General features: G+C 51.1%; 1 protein-coding gene across 2 annotated transcripts in view; it reads right to left on the bottom strand.

Moving 5' to 3' along the window:
• Positions 1-22,716, bottom strand: part of COL2A1 (collagen, type II, alpha 1) — a 32,011-nt gene extending 9,295 nt beyond the window's left edge. The window contains exons 1-34 of one of the 2 annotated variants that reach the window (XM_006888158.1): positions 22,632-22,716; positions 18,088-18,294; positions 16,482-16,498; positions 16,241-16,273; positions 16,100-16,132; positions 15,942-15,995; positions 15,653-15,754; positions 14,597-14,674; positions 13,922-13,966; positions 13,772-13,825; positions 13,278-13,331; positions 12,460-12,513; positions 11,790-11,843; positions 11,607-11,660; positions 11,247-11,291; positions 10,738-10,791; positions 7,120-7,164; positions 6,766-6,819; positions 5,196-5,294; positions 4,887-4,931; positions 4,684-4,782; positions 4,481-4,534; positions 3,975-4,082; positions 3,572-3,625; positions 3,386-3,484; positions 3,185-3,238; positions 2,647-2,745; positions 2,227-2,280; positions 1,540-1,593; positions 1,140-1,193; positions 870-923; positions 633-677; positions 394-492; positions 74-181 (exon numbers count right to left, since the gene is read on the bottom strand). In XM_006888158.1, the coding sequence (XP_006888220.1) occupies positions 74-181; positions 394-492; positions 633-677; positions 870-923; positions 1,140-1,193; positions 1,540-1,593; positions 2,227-2,280; positions 2,647-2,745; positions 3,185-3,238; positions 3,386-3,484; positions 3,572-3,625; positions 3,975-4,082; positions 4,481-4,534; positions 4,684-4,782; positions 4,887-4,931; positions 5,196-5,294; positions 6,766-6,819; positions 7,120-7,164; positions 10,738-10,791; positions 11,247-11,291; positions 11,607-11,660; positions 11,790-11,843; positions 12,460-12,513; positions 13,278-13,331; positions 13,772-13,825; positions 13,922-13,966; positions 14,597-14,674; positions 15,653-15,754; positions 15,942-15,995; positions 16,100-16,132; positions 16,241-16,273; positions 16,482-16,498; positions 18,088-18,294; positions 22,632-22,716 (2,301 nt within the window). The remainder of the gene's footprint in view (positions 1-73; positions 182-393; positions 493-632; positions 678-869; positions 924-1,139; positions 1,194-1,539; positions 1,594-2,226; positions 2,281-2,646; positions 2,746-3,184; positions 3,239-3,385; positions 3,485-3,571; positions 3,626-3,974; positions 4,083-4,480; positions 4,535-4,683; positions 4,783-4,886; positions 4,932-5,195; positions 5,295-6,765; positions 6,820-7,119; positions 7,165-10,737; positions 10,792-11,246; positions 11,292-11,606; positions 11,661-11,789; positions 11,844-12,459; positions 12,514-13,277; positions 13,332-13,771; positions 13,826-13,921; positions 13,967-14,596; positions 14,675-15,652; positions 15,755-15,941; positions 15,996-16,099; positions 16,133-16,240; positions 16,274-16,481; positions 16,499-18,087; positions 18,295-22,631) is intronic. The other variant, XM_006888159.1, reaches the window with a different exon arrangement.
• Positions 22,717-25,433: the final 2,717 nt, after the last annotated feature.

The raw sequence follows: 25,433 nt of genomic DNA, 5'->3' as shown, positions 1-25,433 counted from the left end.
GGAGGTGTCCCCAAGTTCTTCAAGAAGGAGGAACTGCCCCACAGCCAGGTACTATGTCACACCCAGTACTTACCCTGTCTCCCTTAGGTCCAGCTATACCAGCTGCTCCCCTCTCTCCGGGCATTCCTTGCAGACCTGGGGGACCCTGGGCTCCAGGAGGGCCAACTGGGCCAGAAGCTCCCTAGGGTGGAAGTGGAGAGAATCTGTGGTGGGCAGCACCTCCCTAGGGACCCCACTGAGCAGAGTGGAAAGCTAGGGCTCTGTTCTATCTCCTTCTTCCAGTTCTTCCACCCTTCTCATCTTCATTCCCCTCCCATCAGCCTCCCCTCAGCATGGCTCCCAGGGATGCCTCGAGGACCCCCCCCCCCACCAGCAGGGCCAGGATGCACTTACTTTGGAACCATCAGTGCCAGGAGTACCAGGCAATCCACGGGCACCCTGGAGACCTTGGGGCCCTGGAGCGCCACGTTCACCTGGGAAACCTCTTTCACCCTGCGCAGACACACAGAAAGGACAAGTCAGGCAAGGCAGGAAGAGGAGACAGGCCCGAGGAGAGGCCAGACCACAGAGAAGCAGGGGTTCTGGGGAGCGGATCATGGGCCGGGGCCATAGGAAGGAGGCAACACACTCACCCGGGGGCCCACAAGGCCAGGCGCACCAGCTTCACCAGTAACACCCTAGGAAACAAAGAGGGAGGTAAGAGATAGAAAGCTTTTCTGTCCCTGGGTCCCTGCTAAGCCTCCCAACTTCCAGGCTGAGCCCCAGCTGTGCCCTCTGAGGAAAGGAGGGGTTCTCTCCTGCCTTTTCCTCTTGGGCAGAAGAGTGTTTCCCATCTAATCAGGTGCAGGTTCCAGGCATCCCACGCTCACCTGTTCACCGGCTTTCCCAGCTTCGCCTGGGGGACCAGGAGGTCCAGGAAGTCCCTAGAAGTCAAAGTGAACTGTGTTAGCAAAGATGTGAGTGTGCTGGTTCATCTTTGCAGGGAGGTTCCGTGGAAGGTAGGCCACAGGGGGCTCTGAAGTGTCTGCCCCCACCCTCCGGCCAGATGGAGGACCGGTGCGCAGAGCTGCTGCTGCTGCTCTCCCCAGAGAGCCTTGAGGGTGGGACGGGTCTGAAGAGGAAGTCAGCCTGTCACCCACCTGGAACCCAGATGGCCCAGGAGCACCCTGCTCTCCTCGTTCTCCAGCAGGACCCTAAAGAGGAAAAGCGACAATGAGCGGAGCCAGTGGCCTCAAGGACCCAGCAGCTAGAAGGGCCTGCGAGCCCATGTGCCTTCTCCCATCACTACCCAACGAAAGAGATTCACAAAATTATGACGGCTTATGCTCCCCTTCTGTGACCTGCACCCTCACAGCCAAGCTGGGGTCCACACTGCTCTGGGACAGCGGCCTCATGAGGCACAGCTTGGGTCTGATGTCCTGGATCTACTCCATCACTTAGGTCTCTGAGGTCTCTCGCCTTCACCCTACCTCCTGCTTCCACACCACCCAGCCCACCCACATCCATGAGGCCACCCAAGGAGGCTGAGCAGACACTTACAGCGGGGCCAGGGGGGCCTGCAGCTCCTGTCTCACCATCTTTTCCAGGAAGACCCTTAAGAGAAAGAAAGAGCGTCAAAAAGCACACCGCACCCCCAGGCCTGGGAAGGTAGACTTTGTGGCTCATGGTTTCCAGACTGCCAAAAGAACAAACGAATCTTTCTTGGAGGAAGTGCAATCAGGGTACTCCTTACAGGCAAGAATGGTGAGACTGCATCTCACATAATTTGGGTATTTTATTAGGACAGGTCAGCTCTTGGGAAAAAGCTATTCTGCTGAGAAAGGTGGAGGGTGAGATAAAGAGAGGAAGACCCTCAGCAAGACGGATTGACCGAGTGTACCAATAGGATTGAGGGTGTTGGAGAACCTGAGGACTGTGCAGGACAGAGCAAGATCTGTTGTTCACAGGGTCACTATGAGTCACAGTCTCAACAGCACTTAACAACAACAAACTCTGTTTCTCTCCTCTCTCCTCCCTTCTGTCCCTTTCCTTTTTTCTCAGCATGGATTACTCCCTTATCACTGTAGGGTTTTGCTAACAGCAACCAGAAGTTTCTCTGGTAGGCCTTCAAAACCTAGACAAACCAAGATGGACCAGGGCCCTGGCTACAGGGAGGCCACCCCTACCTTCCTTTCAAGAGTTGATCCCACCCCATGTCAAGCCCTGGGCACTGGGAAGGGGGCTTACCCTCAGACCAGGAGCACCAGGCAGTCCCTTCTCACCACCTTTGCCAGGCTCACCCTGGAGGAAAAAGAAAGATAATGGTTAGAGGGTGGGGAGTGGGCACAGCAGGATGGGGAGACTGGGGCTTGAGGCCACAGCTTAGCAGACACCAAAGGATGAAATAAACTATCATCTCAAACTCTCAGAACTGGCAGCCAGATGAAGGGCCATGCCCCATGTTAGTGACATGGCTGGGGTGTCCTGAGGCTCTGAGAAGCTCAGTCTCTCCTGGATCACAAGATATGGAGGCCAGAGCCCTCCACGTTAGAGGGGCTCTAATGGATCCCTGTCCCTGGTTAACTCTATTTAGGAGTCAACTTTCCCCCTCAGGGAGTAGAAGACAGCAGCACATGAAAGGCAACTGAAGGGTAGGGTGTTACTTACATTGGCACCTTTAGGCCCAGGGAAACCCATGACACCGGGCTGCCCACGAGCCCCCTGAGGACCTGGAGGACCAGGGCGACCATCTTCACCAGCAGGTCCCTAAAAGAAAGGACACCATTCTCAGGACAGAGTACTCTGGTCACATCCATCCACCGGTTATTTACTCAGTACCGAGTAGGCAGGAGCACTAGGCACCAGCCGTACACATGGCACCTGGTATTGGCTAAGCTTGCAGTCATCAGCCCATACCATGCAAAGGGGCCTAGACCCAAACGGCATTGCTTAGCTTAGCTGTTCCATGTACTGTGTCTCTCCCCCCCAAAAAAACCAAATTTGCAAATGAGATGGCATTTTCAGAGCTCACAGCTACTCCACAGGGCACAGCTGGTCCCAGAATCTACCATCCTGCCTCTCCTCCACCACCCTCAACCTACCACAAATTCACAGTAGAATAGTTTGCCCTTACTTAAGCTCCTATCTCCCTTCTCCCTGCTTCCACAGAGCTATTGCCCTGACAGCCCCAGGATGACAGACTTACAGAAGGACCAACTTTGCCTTGAGGACCAGCATCACCAGGGCGACCAGTAAGACCCTTTATTTAGGAGAGAAAAGAGAATGGGTGTCAAGGACAGCCCCCTGGACCTCCCCACACTGACAGCATAGGGCTGGAGGGTGTGGGCAGGAAAGAACAGCTCATTCAGGGTTAAAAGCCAAGGGCAACAGCAGATCTTCTACTCACCCGAGCTCCAGGAAGGCCAGGCTCACCAGGACGGCCAGTGTCACCGTTGGCTCCCTTGGGACCAGCAAGGCCACTGGGTCCTCGCTCTCCAGGGGCTCCCTATATGAGAGCAGACAAGGAGTCATCAAGAGGCCTCTTGACCAGAGACGAAAGGAGGAACCCTAAGCCCCTCTCATCTCTACTCACCTTAGGACCTGCCAGACCATCTTGACCTGGGAAGCCGCGGTTGCCAGGAGCACCCTAGGAAAAAGGCAGGAGGGAATTGTGATGGACCCCGACGCAGCTGTGGCTGGAGAGAATCCTCAACCCATCAACCCCAATTTCTGTGGAGCAGCAGCCACCACATACAAGATTCTGGGGATTAACTCCTTGGATCTACCCCCAACTTTTTGTAGTAATAAAAATTATTTTATGTCATCTCAGAGAAAAAGGACCAAACAAGGGAAGGATTGCCTGTTTCTGTGGTCATGATAAAGACAGAGGAGTATGACCCAGGAAGGTCCCAAGACTTTACCAAGAAAGCCACAGAACTCAACTTTCATGTTGAGGTCACACCCCAAGGTAAAGTGGGGGTTTGTTGTCTACTTACTCTTTCTCCGGGGGGGCCAATGGGCCCAGCACCACCAGGCTCTCCACGAGCACCTCTTTTGCCTTCTTCACCAGCAGGGCCAGGGGCTCCCTGGGGGCCAGCAGGACCCTGAAGCCAATACAAAAAAGAAATGAGGTGAGTCTTCACCTGGCCCCAGAACAAGATCTGACCTGGAGTGTGGAGGAAGCAAACTTGACAAGTGCTTCAGGGCTGGTGATTGGGGCTGGAGGATGAGGGACCACAAAGAGTCAGCCCTGAATCAGCTGAAGGGGCCCAGCGGAAAGAAGTAAAATGCAGAGGTTGAGTCGTTCATGTTAGCTAAGCCAAAGCAGGGTGCTCAAAGTGCATGGGACTTGTCACAGGTGTGCTGAACCTTCATTTCTAGTCACTCCTCAAGATACTTGGAGCATGGACTTCAGAGATGGTAGACTATGGGGACTGGGGAATGGCTCTATGCTCCACGAACTTAGTTGCTGGGACAGCAATGAGTGTGGGTGGATACTTACCGTCTCTCCCTTAGGACCTTGTTCGCCTTTGAAGCCAGCAATACCAGGCTCACCCTGTAAAAGAGAGAGGCATCCTCTCACGTTGGGTTCTCCCGTGGACTTGCCCACATCCAGTCACCCTTCTGCAGGTGTGGCCAAGAGGGCATGGAAGCAGGCATGGCCCAGTAATGTCAGTAGGACTTGGTCTTGTCTTGGGCTCTTACCATCTGACCTTTCGGGCCCAGAGGACCAGTGGCACCCTGAGGGCCTGGAGGACCACGGGGTCCGGGGAAGCCAGGAGCACCAGCAATCCCAGGAGCACCCTGTCAGCAGGAGAGAAAGAAAGGAGGGTCAGGGGAGAGAAACCAAGAAAGACGGCCCCTCCCACCTCACCCTTGAAGGAAAGAAGTCCAAGTGCAGCACTCACAGCAGATCCTTTAGGTCCAGGAATTCCGTCAGTTCCAGGGTTACCCTGAAAAGGGTGGGGTCGGGTTATTACAAAGCAAACAGCACCGCAGGATCCACACTCACCCCCAACCCTCAAGGAGCTCCAGACCCAGGGGCTGGGGACAGAGCTGGATGCTTCCAGAGATGGGTGGAGATAGTGAGAACAGGGGTAGGCCAGAGTGGAGGTTTGGGGATTAGCGCTCCACTTCCCTTAGAGTCAAATACGGCCTCAAGAATGCCAAGGCTAGGGAGCTACTGACCCTTCCAACCAAAGACAAGTTGTACTTACAGAGGCACCAGCAGGCCCAGGGGAGCCAGGAGTTCCAGATTCACCTCGGGGGCCTTGAGCTCCTTCAGGACCACGGGCCCCAGTTGGACCAGCTTCACCCTGGTGTGTGGGGGGGAACATGTTAAGAGGTGGACTGAGGAGAAGGACAGATCACATGGACTTCTAAAGGGTCAGCAACACTTGAGGGCTGGCTTTATGCATGGCATTGAAAGGGCTGTGTTATGTGTGTACGCACACCCCTGAACGTGAACCCGTGTGTTCACATGAATGTGCACACAAAGCTTGGCCTGCTCTTTTCCTGACTGACAGTTGACTTGCTACTTCTCACCTCCCCTCTGCACTTTAAACTGTCACACATGATGTCAATCTGCTGTGGCAGAGGACAACATGCTGGCCTATCAGCAAAGCATCAGCCAGCTGCCAGCCAGCCCCCGCTGGAAGGCAAACAGACAAGCCTGGCCCTCCTATTGCACTGCCTTTCTGAGGGGACTGAGGCTGTCTGAAGAGACTTGCCCATCACCTTGCTTTCTGCTTTCTCAAACACCTTGTCTCAGCCATAACCCTGCTGAAGCCAGACTGACGTGAATACTGTCAATGTGGAAAACGCAGACCAGGCTGGACTTCTGACTGTTCCTGCTCAAACTTTCTCCAGTTCCCCTCAGCTTCCAGCAATTCCTCCACCAGCTCCCACTCCCAAAATGGCCTCTGCTTTTACTTTCTTTTTTCCTGAAAGTTGTAACTTGCTGAGATCTGGGCTCTCTGGATGCCAGAGTCCCTGGGGAGGCCCGCTGACCTGGAGAGAGGGCAGAGCCTCCTCACATTTCTTCTCAGAACATTCCTGCTTCACATTTGTAATTATTATTTTCTAAAGGTCAGGCCCCCTCACCTTCCGCTGTCCCTCCTCACAATGGGTCTCCTTCACCAGGCTCCGGGAGCCTCAGACACTGTCTGGTTGCCATGGAAACCCCCAGGAGGGGAAAGGCAACCTGATGCCAGTGACCACACGGAGGCTCCTTATTCATCTCCTGGCGGCAGCAACAAGGAGAATTCCCGGGAATGTTCACAAGGAATCCCTCCTGGGCTTTTCCCTGAACTGGCTGGCCTCTATTAATCCTCGGAAGAACTCAATTAACGTGGCTCGGGACAGCCAAACACCCCAACTGAAGCAGAAATGAGCAGGGAGGAGAGGGATTTAGGGACCATCCTCCTCCCTTGTCTCTTATTTAGGCCCCAGAGTTTTCTTAAGCTCTGCCTCCCCCTCAACTTGTTTGGCTTCTTTCCTCCTTTTCTGCTCTTCTCTCCTCTCTCCATCCTTGGCTTCCATTGCCTTTCTCCTCACTCTGAAGCTGTAACTGTACAGCTTTTATCATTCCATCTTACTTCCCTTTCCAGCCAGTGACTGAGAAATGCCTAGTCTTTCTTTTCCCTTCTCTCCATGGAGAGCAGGTGTGGGCAGGGAGACACTCCACCAGGAAAGAGGGACTCATCCAGGGGGCAGTTACAAAGGTGGTTGGGAAGGGGAGTTTTAGGGTGCTCACAGGGCTCGGGATTCCAGCAGCAGGGCACATACCTTGGCACCGGGAGCACCGGGGAAGCCAGGACCACCAGCAGGACCGACAGGACCCTGAAGAGAAAGGAAGGTAGGTGAACATTGTCAGACAGTCGCTCAGCGTCAGAGGGAAACGCCCGCTTCACTCTCTGCCTTGCTGCAGTGACTTCCCTCTACATACACCGTGGCTAACAGGGCCAGGTGAATCCTGTGCCCACTGCCAGTGTCCTCAAAAGTGCTAGAGATGCATAGCTGTGCCTGACTTCAGTGAAGCAAGTGTCTGACCACGAGCATGATGAGAAGCAGAGGCCTTTGGGATTTCCTTCCCCTGATACCCCCTCCTCCAAAAACCTCCTGAGGATGAAATATGCTTACCGGGGGCCCTGCGGGGCCTGGTTGACCATCGTTGCCACGGGCACCCTGTACATAACAGAAAGAAATGGCCTGTGAGGAAGGAGCTCTCTACCCACAGACAATGTGGGAGACACTGTGCTGGGAGTTTCAGGACGTAATCCCGTGTGTGTCATATCAGAACTGGGTTCTATAGTTTTCAGTGTCTGATTTTATGGAGATTGTCAGGCCTTTCTTCTGAGTGCCTCCAAGCTTTGCAGCCCATGACCATTTACACTTGCACTTATAGGAAGTTTCATTAATTTCCCAGCTAAACCATCATTCTTTAAAATTTCACTTTAGACCTCAAATAATCCCAATTTCAGGGCCGAGTTATTTTAAAACTCCATGAATGAGGAAGAGGAAAATGAAATAGCAAAGCAGCAGCCTGACTCGGTTCTCCCCATCTGCTCACTGGCCCATGGGGAGCCCTCCCTTTTCAAGGCTTGCTTAAGGCCTCAACTCCAGGGTGCCCCCATGTTTTTTTGGCCTTTTCCAGCATCTTTCCTACACAACCTGCTCCTGAGGAAACCAAAGACATCACCAGACTGCTGCTGGCTGGGAGAGAAACTATAATGGGAACAGGCCCTGCGCCCAAAGGTCTCCCAGGACTGCATCTGAGTCTAGGCCCTGGAGGCACTTCCTTTCTTCCCAAAGGCAAGGTGCTTGTTCTTCAGCTTTAGGACCTGTGCACTGAGGTTTCCCTCTAGGTTGTGGTAAGCACTTCTCACTTTCTCTCAAGGTCTCTCTGGGCCAAGGGAACTCTACCCAAACTCTAGTAGCTGCACATCTGGTGGAGTGAAGCCTGGGGCCTGGTCCTTGGCCACTGACCCAAGCAGGTCTAGAGACGACCATTTCCCTGGGCCTATATGTCTGTGCCTCTCCTCTGAAGCCACTAGAAAAGGATGCTCTAAAAGAAGCTTACATCATAAGACTCAAATATTCCTCCTGGCTAGAGCCCATTTCTCCTCACTGAGACTTGCCAGATTGGCATCATGCAGGAGAACAAAAGACGACTTAACAGAAATAATATCAGAGGGCTAGAGAGCCTGATTACTGGCCCTCAATACAGGCCCACCTGGCTGCTCAAGGAGGTTCCTGGGAAGTTCTGGAGCACCCTCCACAAGAGGTCAGCCAGGGGAGGTGCCAGGGCAGAGCGTGAGTGCAGGGAGCTGCCCTGTGACATGGAAGAGCAGAGCCATGCTGGCATCTGCCGGCTTTCCCTGCAGCAGGGCTGGGTTGAGCAAACATGGCTCAAAGAAGGACATGTGACCACTACAGGCAGAGAGTGGCCTAGCCTGATGCCAGGTCTGCGCTTGAAACAATGCAAGCTGTCCTGTTCCTGGCGCTGCATGCCTCAGACACGCAGCAGCCACTACCAGGAGTCCAGGCAGCAGCGAAGAGGAGTCTGACCGGAGGTCAGAGGAAGGAGGAGCAAAGAAGGACAGTGTTGTTGTCAACTGTCTAAACTATGTCCTATGCACTAAGCTTGATACTACTGTGGGCTTAAGAATCGGCAAGAAGAACTGAGAAACAGGGCTGCTGTGCCCAGAAAGAAGGGAGAAAAAAGAGGAAGGGCAAGGGCAGGGATGCAGGTCGTTTCCACCCCTCCACCAAGCGAGGCTACAGTGGCTCAGAAGCTTGCTAGAAAGTTCTGCCATCGGCCGAAGCCAGGATCCTGCTAAACTGTGGAAAGGGCAGTTTCCTGGCAAGCCCGGCTCTCTAATCCCCTCATACAAAGTGATCTGGGGTGAGGCCTGGAGCAGCCCAGGCTGACAAATGAGGGGTGGCTGTTTGCTACTTTACTGATCTGCTTTTTGAGGTCTATTTCTACCAAGTGGATACGTTATCTGGAAAGCAGCATAACTAGACAGAAGCTGATTGATTTGGCCAGCTCTCTCCATGAGGAGGAGGTACACAGCATGGGTAGCTAGGAGTCCGAAACCAACAGAAAGCATAATCACCTGAGCAAGCACCTGTATGAGCTTTCTGTCATCTCCTAAGGGATGTGAGCTAAACACTTTTCTGATGTCCTGCACACCCGCGCGCGCGCACACACACACACACACACACACACACACACACACTAGCTGCCAATCTGCTCTCTCTTCATTTTCCACACTAACTAGATTCTATACTCTGGTTCGAGGCTTTAAAAAAAAAATCATTGTGCTGGGGCGGGAGGAAAGCCTTTAAATTCTTCTTGAAAATAAGGAGAATAATAGAAATGCTTTCCTAGGACTTAAAACCTCATTGCCATCGATTTGGGATCAACTCATATTGACACTCTTGCAGGTTTCCAAGGCTGTAAAACTCACAGGAGGCTTTCTCCCACAGAGCCACTGGGGAACTCGAACTTCCAAAAGAGCATGGCCAACTCTCTATAGGCTAGACTACCAGAACTCACAGGACTTAGGGGAGGATTAAAAGTATATACAATAGTAAGGAGTGGCATGATGGCTAAGCTCCTGACTACTAACCAAAAGGTAGGCTGTTCAAACTCACCAGGGACTCCATGGGATAAAGATATCCTGTGCGTATAATGATCACAGCTTTGGAAACCTTTACGGGACAGTTCTACTTCGTCCTACAGAGTCACCGGGAGTCAGGAGCCAGAATGATGATGGGCCTGGGTTTGATTCCATATAATTTATTAAACATGAAAATACCCACTGACGTTACAGTTTTCATTGTTATCAGTCAGTAGCAAAAGCATCAAGTGTGGGCAACCCATAAAGCTGATATGGAAAAACCAGTCACTGTTAAGCAGACTCTGGCTCATGGGACATGGGTCAGAGGAGGACTGTGCTTCACAGGGTTTTCAATGGCTGATTATTTTATTTTTTTAAATTTTATTATTTTCTCTGTGTGTACCATCAAATTGGATCTGACTGGTACAGGAGGAGATGGCCCCTCCTTCTCTGGCAGAGTATCTGGTGGATTCGAACCACATATCTCTGGGATTGCAGTGCAGCTTCTTGCCACTAGGCCACCAGAGCTCCCCTTGATTATTTTATTTTTAAGAAGAAAACTGACCTTCCAAGTCTTTCTTCTAAGCTGCCTCTGAGTGGTCTCAAACAGCTAACCTATCAGTTAACAGCCAACTGCATTCACCATTTGCACCACTTTGGTTGATCCAAGCCAATATGAACTGTTATACTTTTCTGTTAACGGCCAAGTGCATTCACCATCTGCACCACCTTGGATGAGCCAAGCTGATGTGAACGGCCTGTTATACTTTTCCGTTACGTTTTTCACAGACAGTGTTTTGCACAAACAGCAGCAGCACAGTGCTGTAGTCAACCTGAATTGATCCATATCTCCCCTGGATTGGCTAGAGGTGAGTGGGAGGAGCTGGAGACTACCTGCAGTTAGAGGGGCTAGAAGGTGGTCCTGCTCTACCAACCAATCTTCCCATCACTCTCCCCTTTCCTTCAACTGTGCAGACCCCAAGCCTGGGAGTTTGTGATGGGCACACTCAGAGTGAACCCCTATGGGGATGCTGACACCCTACACCATAGGGTGGTTTTGACTGTGTGAAAATGGATTGTAAACTTGACAGTACTGAGCAGATGGCTGTTTGAGGCTTTGCCAGTGACTCACCGCAGCACCAGCAGGGCCAGTCCGTCCTCTCTCACCAGGCAGACCTCGGGGACCCTGGAACACACAGAAGAAGTTGGCTTAATGACACTCTGCACAATACCTTCTCCCTGGGTCCTGGGGTGGTGGGGTGACCACAGCAGGAAGCAAAGGTGTCATATTCTTAACTGTACTACCTTCGGACTAGGCCAGGACTCCTCACATCACACAGCAAAAGTTTTCTACCCACCAAAGCTCCTGAGGTTACCAAAATGTTGTGAACAAAGAGACTTTACATGAACATTTTAATATTTTTAAGGTTTCAGGGCTACCTATTTTTGGCAAATGGTGCAACCTGGTACAAATCATCTAGTGAATCCATTTGACTTTCTGTGCATAATCTGAACAAACCTGCAAATTTGAATCCTGACTGTCCACCAAAGGAGCACTAACTGATGTTCACAGTGTGGCCATTAGATAGCTCAGGAGGTGTCTGAAGCTGCCCTCCCACCAGGCGATCCTCTCATACTCACCATGGGGCCTGGAGCTCCGTTCTCACCAGCCGCACCACTCTCACCCTGGAAAAACAGACACAGCATCAGTGCCTGTTACCCCATTTCTAGCCATAAAATGACCAAGGAAGAAATAGCAACTCTAGACATCCTCAGCTAGCATTTATCTACCCAAACGTCAGTTCTGAGAGGCACAATTCCCAAGACTTCCAAGCCTCCATCCGTCCATCTATCCATCAGGATATAAGACTAGTTTCTCCCCAACAGCACTGTTCTAATGTCCCAACTCCAGTGAGTGCAACAGCACCTCCTCACCTGGAGGAAGGGGCTCCTGATTGTCTCCTGCACCCCTGCATCTCCCATATGCTTCCTGGTTCTTACCTTAGCACCTGGAGCACCTGCTTCTCCCTTAACACCATCAAGACCTGGGTAACCCTAGGGAACAAGAGAAAATATTCAATCACTCTTCTCAGGAAGCTGAAAAGGGAGAAACACACATACCATTGGATGCTTTTGTCTCAATGAGGCAACTTCATCCTTCCAACATCCCTCTGTGATACTTACTCTGTGACCTTTGACACCAGGAAGACCTGGGGTTCCTGGGAAGCCTCGAGCTCCCTGCAATTGCAAGAGGAAATGTTCAGAGCCCAGAGTAGAAGAACCAGGTCAAGGTTGCTCCCAGCTACTAGTAAGCCTTCAGAGCCAACTCACATGTTGCTCTTCCGAAGATCAGTTTATGGACAGCTTGTTTAATAAACCCAGAAAGAATCCCAATAAGCCACACCACCCAATTTATGCAAATGAATCTAAATAGCAATCGCCCAACTTTCCCTTGTGGCCCAGCATTCACGATTCACAATGTGTCCGTGAACATGAAGGTGTAATACATGTAGACATTGTTAGTGCTTAACTTTGATAACAATCCCATGTCGCAGGGTAAAACTGCCCCATAGGATTTCCTAGGCTTTAATGTTATTCATTGTACTTGACTTAACGGCACATAACAACAATAATCTTTATGGAAGTAGATCACCAACTCTTTCTCCTACAGTGATGCAGGGTGGTTTAAACTACCAACCTCCTGCTTTGTAGCTAAGCATTTGACCCTTGCACCACTTAGTTTTAGAAGTAAACTAATTGGACTGGATAGTCTAGATCTGAGGCTACTGCCTTGATTCCAAGGAGGTAAATGAGGCTCTGAAAAAGAGGTTTGAGACTGGGAAAGGCTCCTTACCTGAGGGCCAGGAGGCCCTCTTTCACCAGATTTTCCAGGTTTTCCAGCTTCACCCTGAAGGGAGAGAGATACATCTCAGTATCCTTGGAAGACATGTTAGCAGAATTGGCATACTTCAGAATGGGCATCTCTCCTCCCCACCTTCCAGGCCATTGCCCCTCTGCTTACTTATCTCCCTCCTCTCACTCAGATTCCTGATTCCTTCATGGGTCATACATTATTCTTTTAAGACCCGGCTAACCAATGGGCCAGGCCCTCTGTCCTCAGCCTGCTATTGCCTTGCCTAAGAAGACTTTCTCCTTTTCTTTCTTAAGCTCTGCTGGCTGGTCTAGCTTTCTCTAACCTTGAGAGACATCACTGTCTAATTATATTCATAAAAACATTCAAGAGTGCCAAGTGCAGCTCTTCACTTCGTTTGCATCCTTTGTAGACATCCTGACTCGGCCAAGCTTTTTCTAGCTTATTTACAATTAAGATAATGCTGGGTGGGTGAACCTTCCTTTATTTTCCTTCTCTAAATCTCTCCCCTTTGTTTTTTCTCTCCCTTCTCTAGTCTCTCAATTTCCCTTCTTGGGGCTAATGATGTTTTAATTATTTCCTGTCTCACTGGGCCCAAAGTAGACCCCAGGAAAGTTGCAAGCTACATCACAAGTAAGAAAGCAGACAACAGACAGAGAGACAAGGTTTATGATGCATTTTGTGCCTCACGTTATCATCACCCTGTGCCAAGACAGTCCGCACCAGTCCTCTTCCCCACATGCCTCCCCTGGACCTTCCAAAAGAGGCAGCTCTTTACTTGACTACTAGGTTATACTCACATCATCACCAGGTTTTCCAGGGGGACCAGCAGGACCACGGGGACCCATGGGGCCCTACAAACAAACGAAGAGTTTTGATAGACGGTTGGAAGGAGAAAGCATATAGTCAATCAACAAAACTTTAGAACTATAGAATTTGTAAGCAAGTTTGTCTAAAAGGAAGAAAGTTCCAAAGGGAAAACTCTAATTTGTGCTGCTAGAGTGCTTCACTGCTGAGCAGCCCATAGTGAGGCTCCTGTCACAGACCAGGATTAGCCCAGGAAGGGGGACTGGTGACAGCTTCTTCTGGTCCTTGCCTCATTTGATCCTCCATCAGACTTCTTCCATAACTAAGAAGTAAGATGTGAAATAGCCTCTGTACCACTGCAATGTGGTGGGAGAAGCTAGGCCATGCCCAGAAGTGCTGGCAGCTGGAGCCTGGGGGCCTCGGTGGTAGGTGGTAGGTCGTGAGATGCTTCCCAAGACAGGTGGCCCAGGATCTATGAGATACTCACAGAAACTCCAGGTTCACCAGGTTCACCAGGATTGCCTTGAAATCCTTGAGGTCCCTAAACAAAGCAAGAACACCATGTTGACCCTTCTAGTCCAAGCTAAGACATCAAATGTCTTGCAGCACCACCAAGAGGAAAAGACGTGGTACTTACAGGAGCACCAGCAGGGCCTGGGGGTCCTCGAGGTCCCATGGGGCCCTGTAGTGGGAAAGAAGATGAAGAGGTTTACTGGGGAATGCTTTTCCAGTGGCATCCAGTGTGCTGCCTGCTCTCAGCCAAAAGCCCAGACAAAGAACAAGGAGTTATTCTGTAGGCAGGGGGCCTATGGTGGCTGCTCTCTCTCATTTCCCACTCCCCACACAACAATCTATTTTTATTTATAGGCACCATTTGGACAGAGTAGCTGGCTTTGCTTGCTCCTGGAAAGCAGCCATGTTTACTAAAGTCTGAGTTTCATTTAGCGTGTGCCAAGCTGAGCTGCAGGGCTGAGATTTCCTGCTGGAAGTCTTGTGGATGCTGGAGAACAGTAGCTGCTGTCTGCATTCTTCAGTTCTCATTCCAAGAGCAATAGCAACTGGCCTCCTAACAGATCAGCCTATATGTGTCTCTCCATCCTCATTCTTCTTAGCCACTTCAGTGCATCATTAAAACTGGCACCCATCACCATTAAAAGTGAAATGCTCTGGCCTAACTAAATGGGAGGTTACATAACTGATGCAGAAGAGCTGCTCTAAGCAATTATCTCTACAGCAGAGGCTGTCAGAGTCCCTGGCTCTACTAAGAGTCCCACTGCCACTTGGGCTGGAAAGCACTAATGTCTTTTCTTACCATTGGTCCTTGCATTACTCCCATCTGGGCACCTCCAGCCTTCTCATCAAACCCTCCAGCCATCTGGGCAGCAAAGTTCTGCAAAGAAACCCAACACCATCAGGAACTTGACAGATCCTAGATCTTTCCCACTAGGTTAAGTTATATGTGAATAGGAAGAACTCTATTTAGATAAAGGCTAATTGTTGAAGACAAACAGCATTGGTCAGAATTACCAATGGTTCCTGGAAGAAATAGTTCTGGAAACATTAGATACCAGTGGCAAAGTCAGTTCCCTCGAAGATGAAGGATGATTTGGACAAAAGTCAGTTACCTGCATCTCATTCATAAAATGATCTTTAACGCTAAAATATTATTTCTGTTTTCTAACATACATCAAGAAACATGACTAAATTATCACTTTTAGGGGTGTTTTGTACTCTCCAAGACTTTGATGTCCAACAAAGGACTAACATCAACAGTCTGGCATATTTCAGCAAAGGAGACAGGAGGCATCTGTGAGTCCATTTAAGGTTAAGAATTTAAAAGGTAGCAAATTTTAAAAAGGCAGACCTACAAACACTGAGCAATAATACAATTTATTGATTGGTTTGAGTCCAAAAATTACTTTAGCCACACACCTCCACTCAGTGGGACTCTTTCATGAGAATGAATAGTTGCTTGGAATGTGCTTGGCAAAGACCAAGAATAAATGTCTTTTAAGGACAGTGGTCACTCTTCTTCCAGAGAACACAACTGCCCAGTCATCCTCTCCCTCCAGCCACCTCCTCCCACCCCCTCATGAACCAACCACACAGTATAGGCGCCAGGGACCCAGGCAACTGAAGACCTTCTTTGCAAAAATCAGTGAGTGAAAAACAGGTCCAGCCTTTAGTACCACAATCTCCTGCCCAATATGTGATTCCACTAAATTACAGACCTGGGGGAGAAGCCAGTGGAGATGCTATGTACACATGGCTGGCCACCCTGGGAGGCAGCCAGGTAAGTGCAAGTTGCAATTTAGAAGCCACATCTCTGGATGAACAGCAGGAAGGAAGGGGAAGTAAGGATACTCACTCCACCAAGACCAGGGGGGCCAGGGGGCCCAGCAGGACCAGGGGGTCCAGGATTTCCGGGGGTCCCAGGCTCTCCATCTCTGCCACGAGGTCCAGGGGGACCCTGGCAAAAGAGAAAAGGACATCAGTGTGAAACCGTGTTTCTTCAAGGGCCATCTGCCCATAAATTTCCCATGGGAGGGCAACCAGGCATGTGGTAGGGACTTGGAGGACATCCACACAGGTGAAAGACATCTGCACATCGACAAAGGACAGCAACACAGGTGAAGGAGTGCAGCTTCTCTACTTACTTTTTCACCTTTGTCTCCACGGTCACCTCTGGGGCCTTGTTCACCTGCAGGTCCCTGAAGGTGGAAAAAAAATTGTTAGATGAGACAAAGGCCAAAGGTGTGCAGGTAAGTACTTTAAAGGCAAAGAGGAAAGGGTGGAGGCTTTCTCTCTTTCTTACCTGAGGCCCGGGAGGTCCTTTGGGTCCTACAACCTGTATCAGAGAGACCCACAGGGAGGCAAGTTAGGACAGAGCACAAGAAAACAGCCCGTGCAGAGCAGCAGATGCACCACACTGTGAGAATGAATAACTCGCACTTACATCCTTGATGTCTCCAGGTTCACCTTTCTGTCCCTAAAATAGGAAACAGTTTTAGGATTAAGGTGAATAAATCCATTAAGCCCCAATTGCAAACCCCTGCTAAGAAACCCCAACAGTGGGGTGACTTCTAAACAGACTGCTTCAAGATGTCTAAAGAAGTCTTCTAAAGAATCATAGGTTGGATCAGCACAGCATTGCTCCTGAAAGGAGGAATATAAAGGCAAAAGAAAAATCAACTCACCTTTGGTCCATGATGCCCTATAAAGGGGGGGAAAGAAAAAAAATATAAAAGGAGAATGTAAGGTTCATGAGACAAATAAGAATAAGTTCTTGTGACTCAAACTCTCTTTAGGGATCAGATGAGGAAAGACACAACCAAGGAAAAAGGCAGCTTTCTGTTTACTCCTCTGAACCCCTCTGTTGGGATGTTAGGGTCACTGAGGTCCTGGGGTTACTGAGATCCCATGAGGAAAGGAGGTGACTCGGGCTTTTTTCAAGTTAGTCAGGCAGTCAGCATGCAAAAGAATGGAGTAAGGGAGGTGCAAGGAGAAAACAAAAACTCAAAACCTACTCAGCCACAGAGAAGGAAGCAAGCCCCCCCAACAGTCAGAAAAGTGATTCCCCCAACAGAGTAGGAAGCCCCTCCTGCACCCTGCTCCTCCCAGAAGAAGAGTTAGGTACTTAGAAAGGTCTTACGTTAGAGCTGGGTCTCCTTGAAGCAAGCACAAAAAAACAGCAGGGCACAGGAATTACAAAGAGCACTGTAGCCGTCACCACCCCAAATCAACAACCCTCCCCATCTGCAGCAGCACTATGAGAAAGGCAACCAACTCTTCACACACATGAGCCCCTTAAATGTGACCTGGGATCTGAATCTTGTAATTCAGCTTCCCAAAGGAGCCAGTGTGGTGAAGGGTTAGGAAAGGCAACTTCTCACTTACTCTTTACCTGTCTTCTCTACGTTGAGCAAGGAGGGAACTGAACATGATTACCACACACTTCTGGAGGAAATAGATCATGTATTTGAGTGTTGGGGATAAATTACCTGCATACTTTTAACCATCACAAACTCCAGCTTTGGTTCCTGGCTCCCTCTCCACTCTTCACTAGCAATTCTCTAAGCCCAGCCTGTGGCAGTCAAGGAGCTCTGGTGGCCTAGTGGTTAAGGAATTACTCTAAAAACCCCAAGGCAGGTGGTTCAAATCCACCGGCTGCTTAGAGGAAAAAAGATGGATAATCTTTTTCCAAGTCATTTACAGCCTCTGAAAATTCACTGGAGGATCAACTATGACCTAGTTCTGACTCCACAGTAATGACTGACTTTTTAAGTAACAGTCAGTTCCAACAGAGGAACCTACCATTGTTCCATACTTCAAGAGAAACCCTTTCCCCTTTGCTGTCCCCCTCCCTCACTGACTAGCAGTGGTTTCTCCATATTGAAGAGTCTATCTTTGGAGGTCTTTGAAGAAGACAATGTATGTTGATGGGAGATGGGGGAATTAATCTGTGGTTCCGACAGACAGAGCACTTGCTCTCCATTGTGGCTTTAGTAATTTGCAGAGAGGATTCCAAAGAGGATGCTATTGTGGAAAGGCATCTGCTCTTCCAAGGGTGTTATGTCTTGGAGGCATTTGTGAAAGACTCACTGGGTACTGCAGTACGCAGCCTGCACTACATGGGTGGACATGTGGGCAAGGGAGAAGTGGCCTTTCCTTTCTGCCCCAGCTGCTGGGGTCCCATGGATAACCAGCCTTTCTGCTTTGCAGAGATGACCAGCATCATGGGAGAACATTGGCTGCACCCGCAGTAATTTATTTATGTAGAACAGCAAATAAATAAATTACGACCACTGGCAGTGGCGAGGTCAGTTGGGCAGATGGGACAGCACTCTCCGAAGGGGATCTCAGGGCTGAGGCAGTCTTTCATGTCTTCACAGATTATGTCGTCGCAGAGGACCGTCCCAGTGTCACAGACACAGATCCGGCAGGGCTCGGGCTTCCACACATCCTTATCATTATACCTCTGCCCATCCTGCATACAGCTGCCAGTCTCCTCTGCACCACGGGTGGGGCGAGAAGAGTACAGAGCCCAGGCAAGGAGGAGAGAGGGCGCCAGAAGAGAAAAAGAGAAAGAGGTTGCGGTCAACGTGACATCATTCAAATGCTGAGAAGTGGACTCAGGCCATCTGAACATAGACAATTTAGTCATGTTTCTTAGATAGCACTCATTTTCCCCATGCAGTCAGCAAATATTTACTGTGTACCCTCCACTGTGTGGTCACTTGCTAGTGAAAATACTGACCCAGCAATGAAGCTGAGCATATTCTTTGTAGCCACTCAGCATGAAGAAGACCCAAAAAAAGTTGAGAGGATGGAGAGATTGGGGAGTGAGTGGGAGATAGGCCTTAACTGGGACTCTGTGCTGTAAAGGTGGCGGAGAGGGAATGAACAGAAGAAGGACGTCCTCCTCCCTCTGGAAACTGGAAGTTGCTAAAGGTCAAAGAGAACTCAGAAAATGTTATCCACAATAGCTGTAATCTATAAAAAGTGGACACATAACTGGAGAAGGTATGTGGTGCAAACAAGAGGGAGAAAGAGCTATTAGAATTAAGATGTTTCATCCTTTACACTCTATTCTAATTAAGACCAATTTGAAGGGGTGCGGCCAAATGAAATACACTTAGGGTGGCAGGAGGCTGAGGCGGCAAGCAGGAGCCACGCCCCCCACCCCACGGACAAGTCCAGTCTCTGTGTGGGAGCACTATCCTAATATTGGGAGGAAGTGCCTGGCCTGGCCTGGTCTCCTCTAAGAATGCAGACAGCACAGATTGGTCTCTCTTCACTAGAGGCCTGCCGTCTGGCGTCCACCCTGCAAGCGAAACCAGCGCGCACAAGAGGGCTCCGCAGAGCGCCAAGGGGCTGCCCAGCCCGCACCACGTGCTAGCGAGCGCCTGGGGCTGTTTTTCTCATCTAGATCCGCAAGGCGAAGGGAGGAGCAAGAGCCGTGGAGACACAATCGGGTGGGCGGGGAAAGACACTGCTCCGCCCACGGCTCTTTAGCTCCTGGACTGCAGAAATCTAGATAAGGTTTCTTTTTTTCTTTTTTTTTTTTTTTTTTTGGTCTTGCCCACTAGAAGAAATTCACCAAGCCTGTTGTTGTTGCATGTCATCGAGTCTGAACCGACCCATAGCTGACCCTGTGGAAGGTTTTCAAAGGCAGTAAATCGCACGGGAGGAGAGTGCTCTACAGCTTGTGGATTCGAACCGCTTCACTTTGGCATTGCAAAGCAGCTTCTTAACACTAGGCCATCAGAGCTCTCTCCTAGTCTTTAGGCAAGATAATCACTGTGTGAGGATGGAGGGAGGATGCTATCCCAAAGCCTCTAAGGAGGCCGCTGGGACACATGCATTGCTAACGTAGCTGGAAAGCTTGCCGAACTCCAGAGGCAGGAGGGAGGGGCCTCAGTTAACGGTCTGCAGTCTCGCCTAGGACTGAGGGCACCCTCACCGAGGACAGCCGGGAAGGAAAGAGTGGAAAACGCTGGAAGGAGGGGGGTGTGCCCGGCGCTGGGATCGTATTTACCGGGGATGGGCGGCCCCGGGATGTGCAGGCGCGGAGGCAGCGCCAGGAGGCGCTGGGTGTGAGAGCCTCTCCGCTAGGAGAGGACACAGCTGACCCACAGACACTAGGGGGGTGAAAAGTGGGATTAAATGACGGCCCCAGAAAGGAGCCAGCGCTGTAACTAGATCCCCTAGGTGTGGACGCAGGAGTCCAGCACCATCATAATTGCTGCTGGAAAACGGCTGCTGATAGCATCCCGGCGCGCCCGATTGGGTTCCCCTCATTACCGCAGCGCCGCATAAGTGACTCTTTGTGGCAGAGCAATTAAAAAGCTACCTCTTTCGGGGAACTGTTTTGCTTCGCCGCCGCTCTGCGCAGGACTGGAGCCCGGGAGGTGGTGGCGGGCAGGCACAGGGGGCCATTGTGGGAGAGGGGGTCGGGGAGTCCGGGGGAACCCACCTCTCATGAATGGGGCTTTTCTCGAGCACACACAGAGCCCAATTCACGAAGTCTTCGCGTGGAACTAGTTTAAATAAATACGGGCAGCGTTTCAGCCCCATCTGGAAGCCATCGCTGCCAATCTCCCAACGCAAACAAGCCTCACAAAGGGGGATTGAGGTCTCTCTTCTCAATATGGAGGGGCACTTTCGGAGGCCAGGACTGTGAAATGCAGATGTGGGTCAGAGACGCCGCCAATCTGTTTCTTAAACTCAAGGAAAGCTAGAAAGGAGGGGCGTGCCTGCGCTTCATACCCATGACGCCTTGCTGTGGAGATCATTCCTACGCAAAGCGATCCTACAGAACAGCCCCATTGGGTTTGCGCTGTGGCAGTCTTTAGAGAAGCAAACTCACATTGACTTTCCTTACAGCGGATGGTGGGTTCCGTCCATGGTTCCGTTCTTTCAGCTGCCCAATGTTTTAATCACGGCACCACCAAGCACCATGCTCTAGGTTATAACTTTCCTGACATCTACGCAGACTGCGTCGTGCCTCACGTCATATCTCTGGGTTCCCTCGCAAGGCAGGGGCGTGTCACAGGTGGAATGCGTCAGGACGCAGAATCAGCTTTCCGGTGCAGAATTTCGCTCCCCCTGGCAGGAGGAGCGATGGAAAAGTTTGGGCTCAAGAAGCTATGGAATTCACTCTCTCCAGAGAGACGCTGCAGGGAGAACTCTACCGCTGCAGCAAACACCTCTAGTACCAGACGGAGATCTGGGAATTGTTTTAGGATCACTCTGGTGGCGCACTGGTAGGGATACTGCCAATGCAAAGGTACTCGGTTCGAATCCACCGACTGCTACGCGGGAGAACCACGGGCTCTCAACTCCCGTGTGACAGTACACTAAGGCTAAGGTCAGTTAAAACAGTTTTGTGGGTGTGTGCACGCAAATTTAGAACAAAATATAGTCAGTCCGAGCCAATGTCATAAGCGTGCCACAGAATGCCCGGGCAGCGTTCCTAGGGATTGTGGGGCCGGCTCCAGGAGCCTCCACCGGTCAGTTGCCCTAAACCAACAGAAAGCACCCTGGGGCCTAACTAACACTTTCCAAAGCATCTCTGGAGACTGCTTGGTGACAGGCGAGAGCCCACAGGGCCTCATGCGCAGAGGGCCTTTGACTCGGCCCCTTTCCCCCTAGTTTCTTCCTTTGGGATCGATTTACAATGTGTAACATACAAAGACAGGGCTGGAATCCTAGCTGTCGGAAACGTGCCCAAACACGTGGAAAAAAAATAAGTCTCTGTACCTAATACACTTTCCAGGCTTCATTCGACCTGAATATAATCCCAGACAGTGGAACCAAAGGCAGCAGTGGAAAGGTGCCGTCCGAAATTCGTTTGGACCAGGTGGTAAAATTGCCAGGCAACCTTTAGCTATATACTTGGTTGAAACAGCCACAGCACTTGACTAGCTCTTCTCCTACCGCCCCGCTTCCCTCTTTCTCTGGCTCTCCCCTACCCCCCTCCACCCCCACCTTGGATTAGGTGAGTTACCGAGACTTAGAAAAGTAGCTTATTGTAGTGAGGAGGAGGGCGGAGATGGGGGGAGCAAGAGATAGTTGGAAGGGGTTACTATTTTGAGGGGTGTTTGAAGAGCAAGACTTGGTTGGAATGTTATCGTTCTTGAGATGGAAAGTTTCTAGATCCGCTAAAGGGAGGCAGGGGAAAGGCAACAAGAGAAAGAAGGCTGCACCTTGCTCCAGCGCCGGCGATGGAAGAGCCAGTGGGGGGTGGGGAGGGAACTCGAGAGACGAGAAAGGGCTTCTGAAGTCGTTCTTTACGGCTTCAGATTTCTGCCCACCAGTTCCAGGCATCTCCTTTGTCTAACTTCCCTTTGAACCCTCACAGCCACTAACCTCTGGAAAGGACCACTCGCTAGATTAACTCCTTAAATCTCCCCTTCTTTCTCTGTCTCTTTCTGTCTGCCACTCTTGTTTCTTTCACCCTCCCCCTACTTCTAAGATCGTTGGGTCGTGACCTGTTTGCTGAACTCCAAGGGTCTCGGCCAGGCGAGCTTGTGCGCGTGTGAGTCTAATTATAAAAGCTGGAGGGAACGAGCGCGCTTTAATCTGTGCGCAAAACTCAACACTGCACGTTCAATATTCCTGCATCGTTTAGGGTCTTGCCAATGCCTCCAGCTGCAATCAATACAGGAGGATGCACGTACTGAACCCTGGTTCGTATAACTTGGGTCCGCGGACTGCCGCGCATCCTGTGGCCGGGCATGGTCAGGGGTCTCGAGGTCTCCAGCCTCAGGACTGGGAGACCGCCAGAGAAGAGGATACGAAAGGACGCACTGAAGAGAAGCAGGCTGGGGTAGCTGGGGACTTACGGATATCCTGGGCCTGACACCGAAGGACGGTGGCAACAAGCAGCGTCAGCAGCACCAGCGTCTGGGGAGCCCCGAGGCGGATCATGGCTCACCGCTGGGCCTGGCGGAGCCGGGCCCGGGCAGAGCGCAGCGAGGCGGCAGGAGCACGGCGCGGTTCCGGGTCTTTACCGCTCCCTCATGCAGGAGGACCCTTGGAGCGGGAGGTGGAGACGAGAGACCCGGCAGCCCAGCAGCGCTCTGCGTCCTCTCGCCGCCGCCGCACCCGTTATATGCGCCCGGCCCCTCTCCAGGCTGGCGAGCTCACCCAAACCGCGGTCCGCCCCTGGACCCCCGCCGGCTGTAACCTGAGACCCCGCCCCCATAGCCCGCCCGGGCTCAGCCAGAGGCCGCACCTGCCTGGGCCAGACCCCCTCCCCCTGGAGCTAGCTTCCCGCCCCCCACCCCTAGTGTGCCGAGTGGCCTGATCGGGCGGGGCCCAGAGAAGGTCCCTGGTGTGTGTCCCCCAACCCGGGGCTGCGGGAAGGGGGGCCTCCGGGCCCTCCCCTCGGAATATTGCCGGTGCTGTAGGGGCGGGAGCTATTTGCAGAGGCACAGGCCGCGAGCCCTAGACTGGGGATGGAAAGGACTTGGGTGGAAGCAGTAGAGAGGTCCACGGGGGTTACAGCATGGGACTCGAGGGCGGGGGGCGGGGACGCCCGCACAGGTATTCTGCCCCTAAATCTTGGCGACTAACAAGCAGAGCCAGGTTTGGAGGATTTCCCTGACCTGACCTTAGGCCACTTCACATAGTACCTTGCCCACCTAGAAGCTCCGAGCCACGAGCACCCGAACCCCTCCTCCATCCAAAGCTGATGAAAGAGCCTCCTCTGGAGCCTCGACAGACGTTGGCCAGAGCTGAAGGCCAGGAAGGGGGCTGGTGTGTTTCTGCACAGAAGGAGACCTGTGTGAAGGTGGAGGGGCCGGGGGAGGTCCGGGGAAGGGGGCGGGAGGAGCCGCGGAGGAGCGGAGGGAGCCGAGACTAAACGGTGCGCGCTGCCGGCGTGGGGGACTGTCTGGTCCCAGGCTCAGACGTGGTGTCTGCTCTTCCTGGCCCAGGTCCGGGAGTCCCGGGGGGGAGTGGGCGCAGCCGGCCGAGGCTGAGCAGCTCAGGCCAGGGACGGTTGGTCACTGCTGCCTCCCTGGCCGTGGAGTGGGGAAGCAACTCCAGCTGGCCTGAGTTCTGTGAGTCGGCGAAAAAGTGCCAGAGTTTCCTAGCTGCGCCCCCCTTGCCCCTGCCCCAGCTCCCGGCTTCCCGCCCCACCTCACTTTCCCCAGGGAGCACACCTGGCATCTTAGGCCAAATTCTGCCCTCTCCCCAGGGTTTAAATGAGTGGTTTTTTGGGTCAGGGTATCTCCTTTGATATCAGGGATGAAAAGTGCCCACACAGATCTTCTTTTCCTTGGATGCCTTCTGTTCTTAAGAATTTGTGGGACCCTAAATAACTTTATGTGAAGTGCTAACTTTAGTGCAATCCAAGATTTAGGTCTAACTTAATCAGAATCTTTCCTCTTTGACAGAGCTTTCCTCCTGGCCACTGCAAGAAGCAGCCCCAACCACCCTGGGGGCTTTCCCTAAGGTGCCTTGCTGTTGTTTGCCTACTTTTCTTGACCTAATGCTTTGAAGCTTCTCAGGATAGAGACCCAAGTGCCAGGTGTGGAGAACTGAACTTTAGTGTGAGTGTGCTGCTCAGAAAGGGAGAAAGCTTTAATAAAGCGTCTTTAGGCGAGGCGTCCATGTTTTGTCATGCCTTGATGGCAAGAGAGAAAGATTAAACCACTGGTTCCAACCTACTATCTGCCATGGGCTTCTGTGATCTTCCCCCCCCCCCCACATCCTCATGAACTAAGCGCCAGCTGTACCCAGTGAAAGCTGGTCTCATCACACGCACAGTAGCCCACACCTTCTTCCTGGAATCCATGGAATTCATCTTCTCCACCAAGACAGAATGACCACGTCCAACACAGTTCTCAAGCCTTCTAGGTTGAAGCACCTCTGATGAAACTTGCCTGGTATCTCTAAAACATAGTGTTTCCCACCTTATCTGAATTGCTCCTCAGAAACAAGAACCACGCATGCCTAAATAGAGTTCTCTTGATAAAGATAGATAGATGATAGATAGATAGATAGATAGATAGATAGATAGATAGATAGATAGATAGATAGATAATTCATTGCAAGAAGTGCCTTGGAAACAAGGTTGGCACAATTTTAGCATATAGGAGGCTTTTAGAAGGCTGATTTCTTTCTTTTTTTTAAATAAAAAGTGAAACTATTTTATGATGCAAACAATACACGGGCAGCTATAGATTTAGGCATCTATATAAAAATAAATAAACCCAGCACCACTATCTTTCCCATTGAATCAGAACTGACTCAGCTGACCCTCCAGCAGGTTTTCTGAGACTGATGATCACAGGGGAGGAGATTGCTCATCTTTTTCCCTGAGGAGTCATTGGTGGATTTGAAGCAGCAGAGAGGCACACAGCCTTTGCGTTAGGCAATGTGACCCCCTATGGACTGTGTCACCAGAGCTCCCAAGGTGTTTATTCAGTTGACTTCAAATTCAATTGGTCAAAAGAATTCAACAGCAAAAAAAAGTTTTGAGGAAATAACACAACTTACAAAGAAAAAAAATGGAGGCACATTTTAAAGTTAATCAATATGGTAGGTAAAAAAGTAGTTAAATACTTCCTGATTTTATCCCCAAAGTCTGTGATTTACATCCACCAGTTAACTGTATCTATTTTTTAAAGTTTCAGAAT

This window comes from Elephantulus edwardii, unplaced genomic scaffold (assembly GCF_000299155.1).
Source record: "Elephantulus edwardii isolate Elephantulus edwardi_28Jun2011 unplaced genomic scaffold, EleEdw1.0 scaffold00065, whole genome shotgun sequence".
Taxonomy (NCBI): domain Eukaryota; kingdom Metazoa; phylum Chordata; class Mammalia; order Macroscelidea; family Macroscelididae; genus Elephantulus; species Elephantulus edwardii.
Note: the sequence above shows the minus strand (reverse complement) of the source record. Positions and strands in the feature narration are given on the sequence as shown.